At 45.8% G+C, this 14,392-nt stretch overlaps 3 protein-coding genes and 1 long non-coding RNA gene across 4 annotated transcripts in view; 2 read left to right on the top strand and 2 right to left on the bottom strand.

Annotated features, from left to right (window-relative positions):
• map9 (microtubule-associated protein 9) overlaps window positions 1-956 on the bottom strand; it is a gene marked incomplete at its 5' end in the record, with an annotated part of 15,260 nt that extends 14,304 nt beyond the window's left edge. Inside the window, one exon of the mRNA XM_080534667.1 lies at window positions 882-956. Coding sequence (XP_080390793.1) covers window positions 882-956 — 75 coding nt within the window. The remainder of the gene's footprint in view (window positions 1-881) is intronic.
• Window positions 1-14,392, bottom strand: part of LOC308161191 (histone H3.2) — a gene marked incomplete at its 3' end in the record, with an annotated part of 320,132 nt that overhangs the window by 237,551 nt on the left and 68,189 nt on the right. The gene's annotated exons all lie outside the window — the stretch shown is intronic.
• Window positions 3,530-4,736, top strand: LOC308159784. Its single transcript, XR_013937490.1, has 4 exons — window positions 3,530-3,639; window positions 4,087-4,141; window positions 4,365-4,402; window positions 4,602-4,736. It is a non-coding gene; the product is annotated as an uncharacterized lncRNA (long non-coding RNA).
• Window positions 6,060-11,372, top strand: LOC308159438 (ufm1-specific protease 2-like). Its single transcript, XM_080533222.1, has 12 exons — window positions 6,060-6,168; window positions 6,421-6,517; window positions 6,831-7,008; window positions 7,216-7,273; window positions 7,963-8,117; window positions 8,350-8,539; window positions 8,798-8,941; window positions 9,671-9,835; window positions 9,918-10,042; window positions 10,817-10,893; window positions 10,994-11,118; window positions 11,257-11,372. The coding sequence occupies exons 2-12, from the start codon at window positions 6,442-6,444 to the stop codon at window positions 11,341-11,343; spliced, it is 1,380 nt and encodes a 459-aa protein (XP_080389348.1). The 5' UTR covers window positions 6,060-6,168; window positions 6,421-6,441; the 3' UTR covers window positions 11,344-11,372.

Below are 14,392 nucleotides of genomic sequence, written 5' to 3'. Positions count from 1 at the left end.
GCAGGCAGCAAGCTCAGCACAATAACAACCTTACAGCTGAGTTACATTCATCTTAGGGTAACCCTGTGTGCTACTGTGACCCTCCCAAAGTCACAGTAGTGGTCAGATAGTTAGCTGCCAGTCTCAGTAGTGGTCAGTTAGCTACCTACCAGTCTCAGTAGTGGTCAGATAGTTAGCTGCCAGTCACAGTAGTGGTCAGATAGTTAGCTGTCAGTCTCAGTAGTGGTCAGATAGTTAGCGGCCAGTCTCAGTAGTGGTCAGATAGTTAGCTGTCAGTCTCAGTAGTGGTCAGATAGTTAGCTGTCAGTCTCAGTAGTGGTCAGATAGTTAGCTGTCAGTCTCAGTAGTGGTCAGATAGTTAGCTGTCAGTCTCAGTAGTGGTCAGATAGTTAGCTGCCAGTCTCAGTAGTGGTCAGATAGTTAGCTGCCAGTCTCAGTAGTGGTCAGATAGTTAGCTGCCAGTCTCAGTAGTGGTCAGATAGTTAGCTGTCAGTCTCAGTAGTGGTCAGATAGTTAGCTGCCAGTCTCAGTAGTGGTCAGATAGTTAGCTGTCAGTCTCAGTAGTGGTCAGATAGTTAGCTGTCAGTCTCAGTAGTGGTCAGATAGTTAGCTGTCAGTCTCAGTAGTGGTCAGATAGTTAGCTGTCAGTCTCAGTAGTGGTCAGATAGTTAGCTGCCAGTCTCAGTAGTGGTCAGATAGTTAGCTGTCAGTCTCAGTAGTGGTCAGATAGTTAGCTGTCAGTCTCAGTAGTGGTCAGATAGTTAGCTGTCAGTCTCAGTAGTGGTCAGATAGTTAGCTGCCAGTCTCAGTAGTGGTCAGATAGTTAGCTGTCAGTCTCAGTAGTGGTCAGATAGTTAGCTGTCAGTCTCAGTAGTGGGTACCTGGAAGGTGGTTCTCCTGGAGGCCTTCGGGCTCTTGGTGTGGGCCAGCGTGGTGCTGTTGTCCCTGTCTGGCATCTCTGGAATTCACAAGGAAAGAGTGCTGTAGCGCTACCACCAGGTATGGTGAAGTTACTATACAGAGATTGCATAAAACGACGCTGTTAGATAATAATTATTATGATTGATGTATTTATTTTGTATAGCGCTTTTCTCAATAATCAAAAACATGACATCCCATGGAGAGAACAAGAATAGATAGGCCTATAGATAATAGATAAATGAAAATAGATATAGATAGCAGTAGATATATATCTATTTATAGATAAATAACAAGTCAAACAAAAGGCACAGCAAGTAAAAAAACACAATAAAAACTGTTTAAAATATGAGTTTGGAGGAGCGAACAGCAAGCTAATGTCGTACCTGATTTCATGCCGGGAGCGAAACGTTATATTAGTGACAACGAACTAGATGCACTTTCATACAATACGATCGATTCTCTGTCTATTCAGGGGTTTGCTCACTTATGGCACTTTTTAATTAAGCAGCTTCACCACAACATGGACGTTGTTGTCAGAAAGGTTAACGGTAACCAAGGGCAACGGCTAAAAGGAACTAGATGTCGAGTATTCATTTCCGGGTCATCTGTCAGGAACGTAAACTGCGTTCGTAAATTCTCTGTGATAGCGCCGGTAGGGCACACTGGGTCAACGTCACAAAGGGACCGAGTAATTTGATTGGACAAGAGGCATTCCATAAGTGCTGATCAGATTTCCAGAGCGTATTTGCGAACGCACCCGTAATCTATGCGCGCAAATAAAAAACATTCCCTCGGGGCTGGAAGAGACAGGCTGTGTTCGGAATGGCATACTAGCATACTACTCATACTAGATATGACGTAGATGTTGAGTATGCAGTGCGTTTACACTGTAGAGTATGTGAAATTTGAGTATGCAAGAAATGTATACTGTACTAGATTTTCGGTCGGCTGGTATTGGCATACTTATTATGAATTTAGTAAGCAGTATATACTAATTGAGTATGCTAGTATGCAGTATGCTAGTATGCCATTTCGAACACAGCCACAGACAAGTATACGCAGCTGCGACAAGCTGAAACGTGCGGTGGTTTCCTGTTCTAACCTGGCTAATAATAATAACAACAATAATAATAATGGCTTCGACGCTGATAACGCATGACGAAACGCCATCTACATCGGCGCTAAACACGTGTCGCGCCTGTGGGGAAAACTATCCCAATAAAAAATCCAAACACAATCTCTTCATCGGTAAAACGTCCGACCGATACGACTACACCAGAGCCCTGGAGGAGATCACTGGATGTCCCGTCACCCAGGAGGACGACCTCCCTAAAGCGGTCTGCGAAAAGTGTCGCACACTTCTGACCAGATACTACAAGAGTAGCTGCGAAGTCGCAACGCTGGGGGGTTTGTTCCGAGAGAGAGCAGCATGTGCGGTGGGGACGATACGACAACAACAACAACGGTGTCCTCTCCTCCCCACCCAGGGGGCGAAACGAAGACGTAGCTTCTTCCCGATGTGCACACACTCGAAACGGACACTTCAGTTCAGTCACACGACAGATCACCTCCAGACAGACTTCACACTACCAGAGCCGGCCGAGGTGTCGGTCACACTCACAGACCACCCCGCCTCCCCTTCACCCAGCAGAAAGACAACCATGGTAATAAACACGGGGCTTGTCGTCATCTGAGATACCTGTTGTTGGTGTATTTAATACAATATTGACGTTATAGTCTATGGTATATCCTACAATATGTTGTAGTTGTGTAGTTCTCCAACATGTGGAGACACGACGAGGTGATGGTAGACGACGAGGTGATGGTAGACGAGGTGACCTTTTTCAAAGCAACAACAGTCACAAAGTTCCCCTGAGTGAGACAGTGAGCTGTGAACCCCTCACACTAAAGTGTATTGTCATATACACAGAATACAGCCCTGTAAATGAAACGCTTTGGGGCCACCGAGCTCCTCAACAATAAGTGATAATAAAAACAATAACATAAGGTAGAGGAAGAAGCACAACAACAACAACAGTGGAGTGGGTAGATAAATATAGTGGCAGCAAGAGTGTGAGTGTTAGAGAGAGTGCAAATTGCAATGTCATGCCCAGGTTGACCCTTGACCCTGGCCGCGTGACCCTGACCCGGGCTGTGTCCTCGTCCTCCCAGGTCCTGGTCCAGAGTGAGACGTCCCGCAAGACGCGCATCGTGACCGGGCCCATGGAGAAGGTGGTGGACAACATCGTGCGTGGTCGTCTCCACAGCGTCCCCCGCGCTCTGATGGAGGTGCCCCGCCTCGCCCCCCTCCTCGTCGCCGAGGTCCTGAAACGCGTGGACCGAGAATGCCAGACGGTCACCAGCCTGGAGTACAACTCTGTCCTGCGGCAGACGTCCCCTCACGCCCTCAGCCAGTTCTCCTGGGAGGCGGTTCTGGAGGAGTGGCGCCGCTCCGCCCCCACCTTCATGAGCTTCCTGGAGACGGCCAGCACCTTCGGCACCAAGAAGAAGAAGAAGAGTCAGCAGTCGGACATGAAGAAGAGCACCATGGCGATGGCGGGGGCCAGCCTGCTGCGGGCGCGCTGTGACAGGATGATCGCCGCTACCTACAGGAACTCCATCGTACTGCACCGCGGCAACGCTAAGAAGGGCTGTCTGAGGCAGCTGGCCACGGTGGGCATCTGCGTCAGCAGGCAGAGCACCTTCAAGAAGATCAAGGTACTCAAGGATAATAAACCTGCTGCTACTTCTGTGTGTGTGTGTGTGTGTGTGTGTGTGTGTGTGTGTGTGTGGGTGTGGGTGTGGGTGTGGGTGTGGATATTTATATATGCCATTTAGCTGAACACTTTTATCCAAAGCGACTTACATTGCAGTGAGGGCAGGGCATACATTTTCAGTCTATAGTCCCAGCAGGTATCGAACCCACAACTTTGTTAGCGCTGTGCTCTATGAATGAATGAATGAATGAATGAATGAATGAATGAATGGACTTTATTGTCATTGCTACAGTACAGGTACCAAACAACGGCTCTACCAACTGAGCCTACCAATGCTAACAATAATCCTGATACAAGATTAATCTATTATTGTTTTTATGACTTATTAGCTTATTATCTTTATTACATTCTATTGTTGCCTCAGTTGCACTGTGTTCTTGTCTCCAAGGTGATGGATGAGATGCAGCTGGACCCCTGCGCTCCTCAGTGGTCCTCAAACGCAGGTGCGTTGTTACCTTATAACACTGTATGTACATCAGTTATTCATCCACAGCCTTTTAGACTTTGTGTTCTGCACTTAGGGTCCTTTGTGTTGTGATTATGTGTCACTGGTGGCTGCAACACTGTCATTTCTCCTCAGGGATCAACAAAGGGTCCGTCTGTCTTTCTGTCTGTCTATCTATTTATCTATCTATCTCTGTGTCTGTCTGTCTGCCTGTGTCACAGCGGCCTCGGGAAGTTCGAGTGAAGGTGCTGCTGGACAGGTATTATATACAATATATTATATACAATATATTTTATTGTATTTCACAATAAACATAACATAATCAAACATAACTGTCGGATTTATGAACTACTCCCAACTAGACTTATTGAACAAAAGAGAGGGGGCATTGCTGTCTACAGACTATGCTGTTGGATGTTAAAATGATTTTGTTGACTTCCTGTATTGGCCTCACACAGGGCCATGGGTCGCCACATACAGCCGCCCCAACACCACAACAGAACCTCCCCCTGGCGGACCAGGCTGGGGGGGACCGCAGTGAGCTGAGCTGAACCTTCCCAGCACACCCCCCCTCCCCCTCCCCCTCCCAGGAGGGAACAGAGCTCTAAGCACACGGTCAGCCATCGTCAGGCACCCCTGGAGCTGTTAGGGGTTCAGTGCACAACGGCAACATATATAACGCCAGCAGCCCTCCAGACACCAGCTCTCATCCTGGGATGGGGATCGAACAAGCGACCTACCGCTTTCTGACCTCAGACCTCTAGGCTCCCTGCTGCTCCGAGGGACCTAACACTGACGTCATGCCAAACCAAACCACTACTGCTGGTTTCCAGGTCCATGGCAGCTCTCTGCTATTGGATCATTTTCCTGTAGTGCCAGACTTCCTGTCAGGGGCGTGGTCTCTCATACTAAGCTGCTTATTTGATTATTATTATACAGGGACATACAGTCAATATAACAACATCCCTGTTCTTAACCCTCATTAACCCCCCCCCCCCCCCCCCACACACACACACACACACACACACACACACACACACACACACACACACACACACTTGAATGGGGTTGTAATTTGTTGTTGAAAATGGCAAAATATAGAATTTGTCCACCAATGACTAATATGGAAGCTTGCCTTGCGCCCAGCACCATGAATAATTGAATAATGTGCCCCACCCCTATATGAAATGTAATGTTTGATTTATTTCTCATGAAGTTTCAAGTTTTATTGTTACGTCACATTACACAAGTGTAAGAGAGTAAAATTCTTAGGCTTCGGGTCCTTGACATTGCAGCACAAAGACAAATAAGGCAATAAAGCAAGATAAGTGAATTGTAATTGCCAAAAGGAATGGACCTGTGTTGTCTTATTGTAGTGACTGTTGTTTTGTTTATGTTTGTATGTTCAAAAGTGAAACGTATACATGTTAAGAATATTTTTGTACCATCATTTGTATCCAAAAAAAGCTTTTCAATACTGTTACTGCTACTACTAATAAAGCTATTCAAAATACTGTCTAAGCGAAACAAAGTACTGCACTTTATCAAACATTTTACAGCAAAAATAATCCTGTGCTTTGTTGCGTTCTGGTCCATTTTAGGTTTAGTGTTCCTTCCTGTCTTCCTGATGCTCATATTCTGCTCTATTGTTCATATATATATATATATATATATATTATTCATAGTAACCAGGGCTAATACTTCTTAAATTCAGGTTTGTGGATATGAAATCTCAAGATGACAACCAGAGGTTGTACTTGTTCAAACTGGTCACATTAAATATTGAATATAAGGACATGGCTCATTATTGTAATATCACCACCACCACCAGAGGGCGCTTACACTCCGTTTGCTGCTGACTGAGCTCCAGTGGAGATGGGCGGAGTTCTAGTTCAATATGGACCAATGAGCATCTTCGGGAAGGCCACGTTAAATGGTCCAACTTGTAAACATGTCTGCTGTCCGTGCTGTCTGATGTCTGAGAATAACAGGACTGTATTGGATATTATCGACGTTTAAACAATGGTGAGTTGGTATTGAAATGGTGTTGTATTTGAAAACTGGGATCAAATCTGCCGTGTCACGTAACTGCTAGCGAATGAACCACTTCGACTAAAACACGAATGTAACGTTGCTTTCTGAGAACCCAGTTAGCATGTGAATCAGAATGCTAGCTAGCTACGGTATGTTTTGAAAGCTGACAGCTGTATGCAGGTGTTTCATATTCCTGTCTTGACTGACAGTCAGTGTTGTGACGTCGTCATGTCTGCGCCGCAGGTTCTTGCCAACCCCGTTGCTATGGACTCCGATGCCGTCATCATCCTGCGACTGAGAGGGTCACTGGAGCTCAAGTGCCAGTTTGATACCACTGAAGGTGGGTCTATGTCAGACATGTCTTAGCAGCTGTTGCCTGCTGTGTTACCCGTCTAATAGTCTAAAGCAGATGTGTACGGTCTCAGTGTGTTTCCCCAAACCAAAGTGTATTTGTCATATAGAATACAGCTGTAGACGGTGTACTGAAATAAAGTAGAGGTAGCAGCAGGAACAACAACAACAACAACAACAACAACAACAACAGTGGAGTGGGAAGATACTAGCAGCAGTAATAGTATGCAATAGTATTAGTAGAAATAAACTGTTGTTGATGACTGTTGTTGATGATGACGTTTCCTGTCGCCTCCCTCCAGTTCGCCACGTCCAGCAGGAAGTGTCGCGGGGGTTTGAGTCCCTCCGCCTCGCCGTGACATCACAGGATGTGGTCATCAGTGTGCGTGACAGTCCCGTGTTCATCTGGCCCAATGACGGCCTGCAGGTGTCACCTGACCACATCAACTCTAACACGCCCTGTAAAGAGCTGCTTCACCAGTAAGTACCCCTGACCTATGACCCCTGATCTCTACCCACAACCTCTGACCACCTCCCCTTGACACCCCCTGTAGAGAGCTGCTCCATCAGTAGGTAGCTCTGACCCCTGACCCATGTGTGTGTGTGTGTGTGTGTGTGTGTGTGTGTGTGTGTGTGTGTGTGTGTGTGTGTGTGTGTGTGTGTGTGTGTGTGTGTGTGTGTGTGTAGGACAGAGGACAGCAGCAGTAAGAAGTCTAAGAAGAAGGACAAGAAGCTGCCGACTGCAGTCAGTGATTTTTCTTCCCCCAGTCTAACTATACACTAGGGCTGCACCAGTCTCACTATACACTAGGGCTGCACCATATATATTGTTTTACCATCGTCAGTTATATAGTTACATCGCGGCACTTGCAATGTTTTGGTTCCAAAAAGAAAAGATGACCAAAAACGGGTACTAATTTATTCAACCATTTAAATCGGCACCACAGACCTCTGGATGACAAGTGCAAAGTCAGAAATCTGTCAGAACGCCAAAGCAAAAAACTATTTTGGATGCAGCACTTTGCCAGTGTTACACCATACGAGGAAAGGTTCCAAACGGCAGAGATAAGTCACTGATGCACGTTTTCATCTCGCGAAAGACATGGTACCAATTGACACAGTTACCAAAGACAGTTTTAAAAACATGATCCGGTCGCTTGGCAAGCGGTATGTAATACCATCACGGACATATTTTGCACTCCCCTACAAAATCACCCACAATCATTCTAGAATGATTAATTAATTAATTCTTTCCAAATAGAGCTATTAAAGTCCTCTGGTAACAACTCCAGGAAAATTGCAATATATAGAAAAAAAATATTGCAATGTCATTTTTTTCCAATATCGTGCAGCCCTACTGAACACTGTGTTACACACACCTGCTGCTGCTCAAGGCCGTGTGTGTGTGTGTGTGTGTGTGTGTGTGTGTTCCAGAGCGTCATCAACCTCGGCCTGATGAAAGAGGTGACGGAGCCCCGCCTCCTCTCCGCTCCGGCCCTCCAGACAGGAAGTAGGCAGCACCACTTCCTGCGGCTGGTCCTGCCCATGGACGTGGTCGTCACAGTGACCTCCAGCCAGACCCTGGGAGTGTACGTCTGTAGTGTGTGTGTGTGTGTGTGTGTGTGTGTGTGCGTGCGTGTGCGTGTGCGTGCGTGCGTATGTGCCTATGTGCGTATGTATGTATGTATGTGTGTGTGTGTGTGCGTGTGTGTGTGTGCGTGTGTGTGTGTGTGTATGTGTGTGTGTGTGTGTGTTTGTGTATACTAGTAGTGTGAAATGTGTGGAACTGCAGGGGCTCTGCTGAAGGTGTGTCTCCTGCAGTGCCTGTGGTGATCTGGTGGGGGCTCTGGTCAGCCAGCTGGAGGAGATGGAGCGCGTGTCTCTGCAGCATGTGAAGAAGATGTCACTTCCTGTTCCGCAACCTTTCCACTTCCTGCTGCCGGGACACGGCCTGGTGACGGTGGTCTACCCTGCCGGGGTCCCCGACGACCAGCTGGACACACACAGGAAGGTGAGTGTGTGTGTCTGTGTGTGTGTGTGTGTGTGTGTGTGTGTGTGTGTGTATGTGTGTGTGTGTGTTTGTGCGTGCGTGCGTGCGTGCATGCGTCTGTCTGATGTCTCCTCTATGGTAGTGATGTGTGTGTGTGTGTGTGTGTGTGTGTGTGTTTGTGCGTGCGTGCGTGCATGCGTGCGTCTGTCTGATGTCTCCTCTATGGTAGTGATGTGTGTGTGTGTGTGTGTGTGTGTGTGTGTGTGTGTGTGTGTATAGGAGCTACATGGAAGATTTGATCTGCCGCTAGATCGCCCGTTCCTGAGGAGAGGAAACAGCTTCCACTTCCCTGACCAGCCTTACAAAGACGGCTACCTCAGGACCCCCCACCTCCACCTCACACACCCCGGACACAACACCCAGGTAGAATAATAATAATATTATAATATATGCCATTTTATCCAAAGCGACTTACATGACTTACACGACTTACATGAGCAATGAGTGCATACATTTCGGTATATACAGTACCAGTCAAAAGTTATATTTTATATAGTATGTTATATTCTACATTGAAGATTAATACTGAAGACATGAAAACTTTGAAATAACACATATAGTTTTATATAGTAAACAAAAAAGTGTTAAACAAACCAGAATATGTTTTATATTTTAGATTCTTCAAAGTAGCCACCTTTTGCTTTTTTTGTGGTTTTCTCCCACTTATTCTAGAGAAGAGAATGCTGGGCGGTGTTCACGGTTTCCTTTTCCACTGACACACACACACACACACACCAAGCTGATTGAGAGAATGCCAAGAGTGTGCAAAGCTGTCATCAAAGCTAAAGGTGGCTACTTTGAAGAATGTGATTTTAGGATCAGGTTCTCTGTGGAGAGGACTAAATGTAGAGGACTAAAACAAAATGCTTTTGGAACATTAACTCCCTGCAGGAGGCAAGAAAAGTACAAGTCTAATCCATCACTTCCGTTGTTTGCCGTTGCCCGTAGCAACATTTGAAAATGCATGCATGAAGTTGCATGATCACTTCACACACACACACGATCAAAGCAGTGAACAACTGTGGGAGGGGACAGTTTTACTATTGTAGATTTAATAAATTGTTTGTGTGTGTGTGTGTGTGTGTGTGTCAGGTGTTCCTGGTGGAGGGTGTGTATAGCTACCACCACTACATGCAGGATGGTGTGGATGACGCAGGCTGGGGCTGTGCCTACCGCTCTCTCCAGACGCTCTGCTCCTGGTTCCTACAGCAGGCCTACACACACAAACCTGTCCCCTCCCACAGGGACATACAGCAGGTACACACACACACACACACACACACACACACACTACATCCTACACACTATACCCTACACACTGTGTGTGTGTGTGTTCCAGGCGCTGGTGGACGTGGGGGACAAGCAGGCGAAGTTCCTGGGCTCCCGCCAGTGGATCGGGTCCATCGAGGTCCAGATGGTCCTCAGCCAGCTGCTGGACGTCTCCTCCAAGATCCTCTTCCTCAGGTCACCTTCAAACCCAACTTTATTGATATACTTCAAACCCAACTTTATTGATATACTTCAAACTCAACTTTATTGATATACAACACTTAAAACCCAACTTTATTGATATAGCACATTTTGGACATGGGTGCAATACAATGCACTTAACAGAAAAAAAAACTGTAAAAACAGAAACAAGTGGGTAGAGACTAATGCATGGTAAATTATTTAAATTAAATTAATTTCAGTTGTTCTTTTTGAAACTTCAAATCATGTATCTTTTCTTGGCACACTTATGGCTTGAAAGCCACTGCCTTAAGTATTGTTGCTGACCATGTGCATCCCTTCATGACAACAATGTCCCCATATGGCTACTTCCAGCATGATAATGCACCATGGCACAAAGCAGAAATCATCTCAAACTGGTTTCATGAACATGACAGTGAGTTTAGTGTTCTTTAGTGGCCTTCCCAGTCACTGGATCTGAACTCAATAGAACACCTTTGGGGTGTGGTAGAACCAGAGATTCACAGCTTGAAAGTGCACCTGAAAAATGGGAAAAAAGGAAAAAAGTTAGAGAGCATAGGGAGGCCCCACCAAGTATTAGTATTGTGTTCCTAATAAAGTGTTCAGTGAGTGTATATACACACACACACATATATATATATATACACAGCCATGACACAGTAAAATCTGAGAACACATCAGCAGAGAATAATAAAATAATAGTCTAATATAATAATAAGGTGTGTGTGTGTGTGTGTGTGTGTGTGTGTGTGTGTGTGTGTGTTCCAGCCAGGGGTCTGAGCTGGCCAGTAAAGGCAGGGAGCTGTCCAACCACTTCCTGACTGAGGGAACTCCTATAATGATTGGTGAGTAACAGCCTGAGGACTACGGAGGCCCGGGAGGGTCAGAGCAGTGGCGTCTCACCTGGTTGTTGATGTTGATGTTGTTGTTGCTCCTCCGGTCCAGGGGGGGGCGTCCTGGCCCATACTATCCTGGGCGTGGCCTGGAGCGAGACGACAGGTCACATCCGCTACCTGGTCCTGGACCCCCACTACACCGGTGGGGAAGACATCAACACCATCACTGACAAGGTAGCTACACCCTATACACTGCACCCTTACACCCCACACAGTACACACTACTATACCTCTACTATGTCCACTACACAAGTGTATGGTCTAATATTAATTATAAACAGTAACTAACCCCACCCCCCCCTCCTCCCCCAGGGCTGGTGTGGTTGGAAGGGTCAGGACTTCTGGGACCAGAACGCCTACTACAACCTGTGTCTGCCCCAGAGACCCAAGACCATCTGAGACCCTCCAGAACCCACCAGAATCTCCAGAATCTCCAGAGACCCATCAGACCCATCAGACCCCCCAGAGACTCTCACCTACATGCAGATACGGCTCCCCTGGAGTCACAGATAGTACATGATAGTACAGACATGTAGGAGGATATGTATGACTCTGGGCTGCAGGGGTTTCATCTGGAACACGCAGTGGGTAGTAGTGTGGCTTAATAGAGAGGAGAGGAGGGGAGGGGAGGGGGGGGAGGGGAGGGGAGAGGAGAGATGGGGAGGGGAGAGGGGGGGAGGGGAGAGGAGAGGAGAGATGGGGAGGGGAGGGGAGAGGAGAGATGGGGAGGGGAGGGGAGAGGAGAGATGGGGAGGGGAGAGGAGTAGTGTGGCTGAGAGGACAGGAGAGGAGGAGAGGGGAGGGGAGGGGAGAGGAGGGGAGTTGTGTGGCTGAGGGGAGAGGAGAGGCGGGGAGGGGAGAGGAGAGATGGGGAGGGGAGGGGAGTAGTGTGGCTGAGAGGACAGGAGAGGAGGAGAGGGGAGGGGAGGGGAGGGGAGTTGTGTGGCTGAGGGGAGAGGAGAGGCGGGGAGAGGAGAGGAGAGGAAGGGAGGGGAGTAGTGTGGCTGAGAGAGGCTGGAGGTACTTTCACTTCCAGAATAAATAAAAGTTCAATAAAAATACATGTTTACTACACCTCTCTTTACTACACCTCACATGTTACCCTGGTGGTTAGCACTTTCTCTCTCTCTCTCTCTCTCTCTCTCTCTCTCTCTCTCTCTCTCTCTCTCTCTCTCTGACACAAACACACACCGCACAGTATAATATCATACAGAATGCTACAATGCATCCCTTACTGAAGATGACTCGGACTAGAGTGTCTAGACGCTGTGTACAGTTCAGCTCCATTTATTGAATGTAAAGTCTTGGATATGCACCAATTGTATTATCAGTGATGGTAAAGTTCAGATATTATTTTGATGACATTTTCCCAACACACATTTAATATGTGAACACAGGCCCGGCCCCAAGACTTTTGTGGCACTAAACAATGCTGAATCGACGGCAATTTCTGAGACCTTTATGGAGCTAGCATCTTACTGTACTTACTGTACCAGCTACTGTACTAGGCCATACGGTTACATGTTGATGTATGTAATATTGTTATGAGATCATTTAGTGTCAATCAATGGACTTGACGTGTGTGTGTGTAATACAGCAAGGGAAGCAAAGCAGCCAGTCAAACAACAATCCACAACACAAATGAATGCATTTTTATTGAGGAAAAATAAGAGGATGGAGCGAGAAAAAGTAAAGAGAGAAACGTGGAGTAAAGTCGCCTAAAACAAAACGTATTTCCTACAATAATAAAGCACTTTGAGCTGCAACGTTTGCAGGAAAAGTGCTATACAAATAAAAGTTATTATTATTAAAGTTATTATAATGAACTTTGGAAGGCTATTCTATAATTCACCTGACGATAGCGCTATCTGCTGGCCTGATAGTGTCAGGGACGACTCCTGTAATAAGTACATTATAATAATAATAATAATAATAATAACGACAACAATACACGTTATTTATACAGCATCTTTTTAAAACAGTGTTACAAAGTGCTTGACAAAATGATCAGATAAAACTGATCCCAAAATATAAGTTGGAAAACTGTGGGTATCCGGAAGTGACGTTGCATAGTTACAGTCGCTTATTAAAGGACATGCAGACTGTTTTGTTTCATATCATGTAGGAATAAAAAACTGAAAGAAAAGTTTACTAGAGGCGACGACGCAACGCTGCTTACTGGAAATTGTTCCACTAGATTAGGGCTTAGACCTTTCATGGGAAGTTCGTCCCCTTTCCCTATGATGATATCACCGAATTAAGGGCGTTCTTTTATTCATTATATATAATTGCACGTTTATGATAAGACATATATTTAAATATGGTGGATTTATATTTCAGCGATGACATTTTCTTAAAATAGAATATATTGATTCAGACATTATTACACAGTCTCTCACAATTACTGGCGTCTACTTTAGCGTCATCTGCCAGGCCTGCCACAGATACTGACACCAATACCTGTCGTACAGTCAAAACAGGTGAAACAAACCCGAACCTTTACGTTTGTTTTTAGGGAGGTCGACCTAAGTTTCTCATCCAATTCGTTCCACTTGAGGGCGGTATTGCCATTGGACTGCCCAATGTGTCTAGCACTCGTAATAAAACGTAGAGGAAGAAGAAGAGGAAGGCGGTAAGGGTAAACAAACAAACAAATAGTAAGTATTGAACTTATCATACTATTGAGTAAATATGGTTTGTTTAATCGTTTTCATCCGTCAACACAAGTACTGTAAGTTACATTAAACGACCTAACGTAGCAAAGTGATCATAAGGCTCACAACGTATCATTTCATGTGTCGCGACGTAGCTAAATTCAGCTAATTCCCGATATAACATGTGTCAAATGTGTGGCTAATCGTATGACCATAATAAACAGCATACATATTAACCAAATATGTGTTTCAACGCAGGGGAGGCTGGTTCATTAGGGGCAATTGGACAATGCCCCACCAAAGGGAGAAGAGAGAGATTTTTTTTCTATGACTTCTAGACAGTGTTGCTTCTGAATATCATAGTCCAATCAGCTAGTGTTCTGTGGAGTATATCATAGTCCAATCAGCTAGTGTTCTGTGGAGTATGTTCCAATCAGCTTCAAGTCCCGCCCCTTTCAGGGCAACTTTCAGTCTACTCGAAATTGCACTAGGCTGTTCTCGTAGACTTGCATGTAAAATCTATTTTGGTAACTTCAGGCCATTCGGTCATTTGTCTATGGGGTTTTGGGACATGCACAAAGAATCGTACGTGCTTACGTCATGTCATACGGCCGGCGTCACGTTCGTTCACCTGCTTCACCATGGCTAGTAATGTTCTGAACAACTCGGTTGAATCTTTAAAAGAAACACCGTTCAGCCGTCGTAGCAACCAGGAGAAATTAACAGTAAAGGAATTAGGACCACCCAGACCAAATTTAATTATAAAGCAAGTTTATAAGGCAGGGAAAATTGGA

The sequence above is a fragment of the Nansenia antarctica genome (assembly GCF_963989245.1).
Source record: "Nansenia antarctica genome assembly, chromosome: 6".
Taxonomy (NCBI): Eukaryota; Metazoa; Chordata; class Actinopteri; order Argentiniformes; family Microstomatidae; genus Nansenia; species Nansenia antarctica.
The sequence above is the reverse complement of the archived record's forward strand: the minus strand, read 5'-3'. Positions and strand labels throughout refer to the sequence as shown.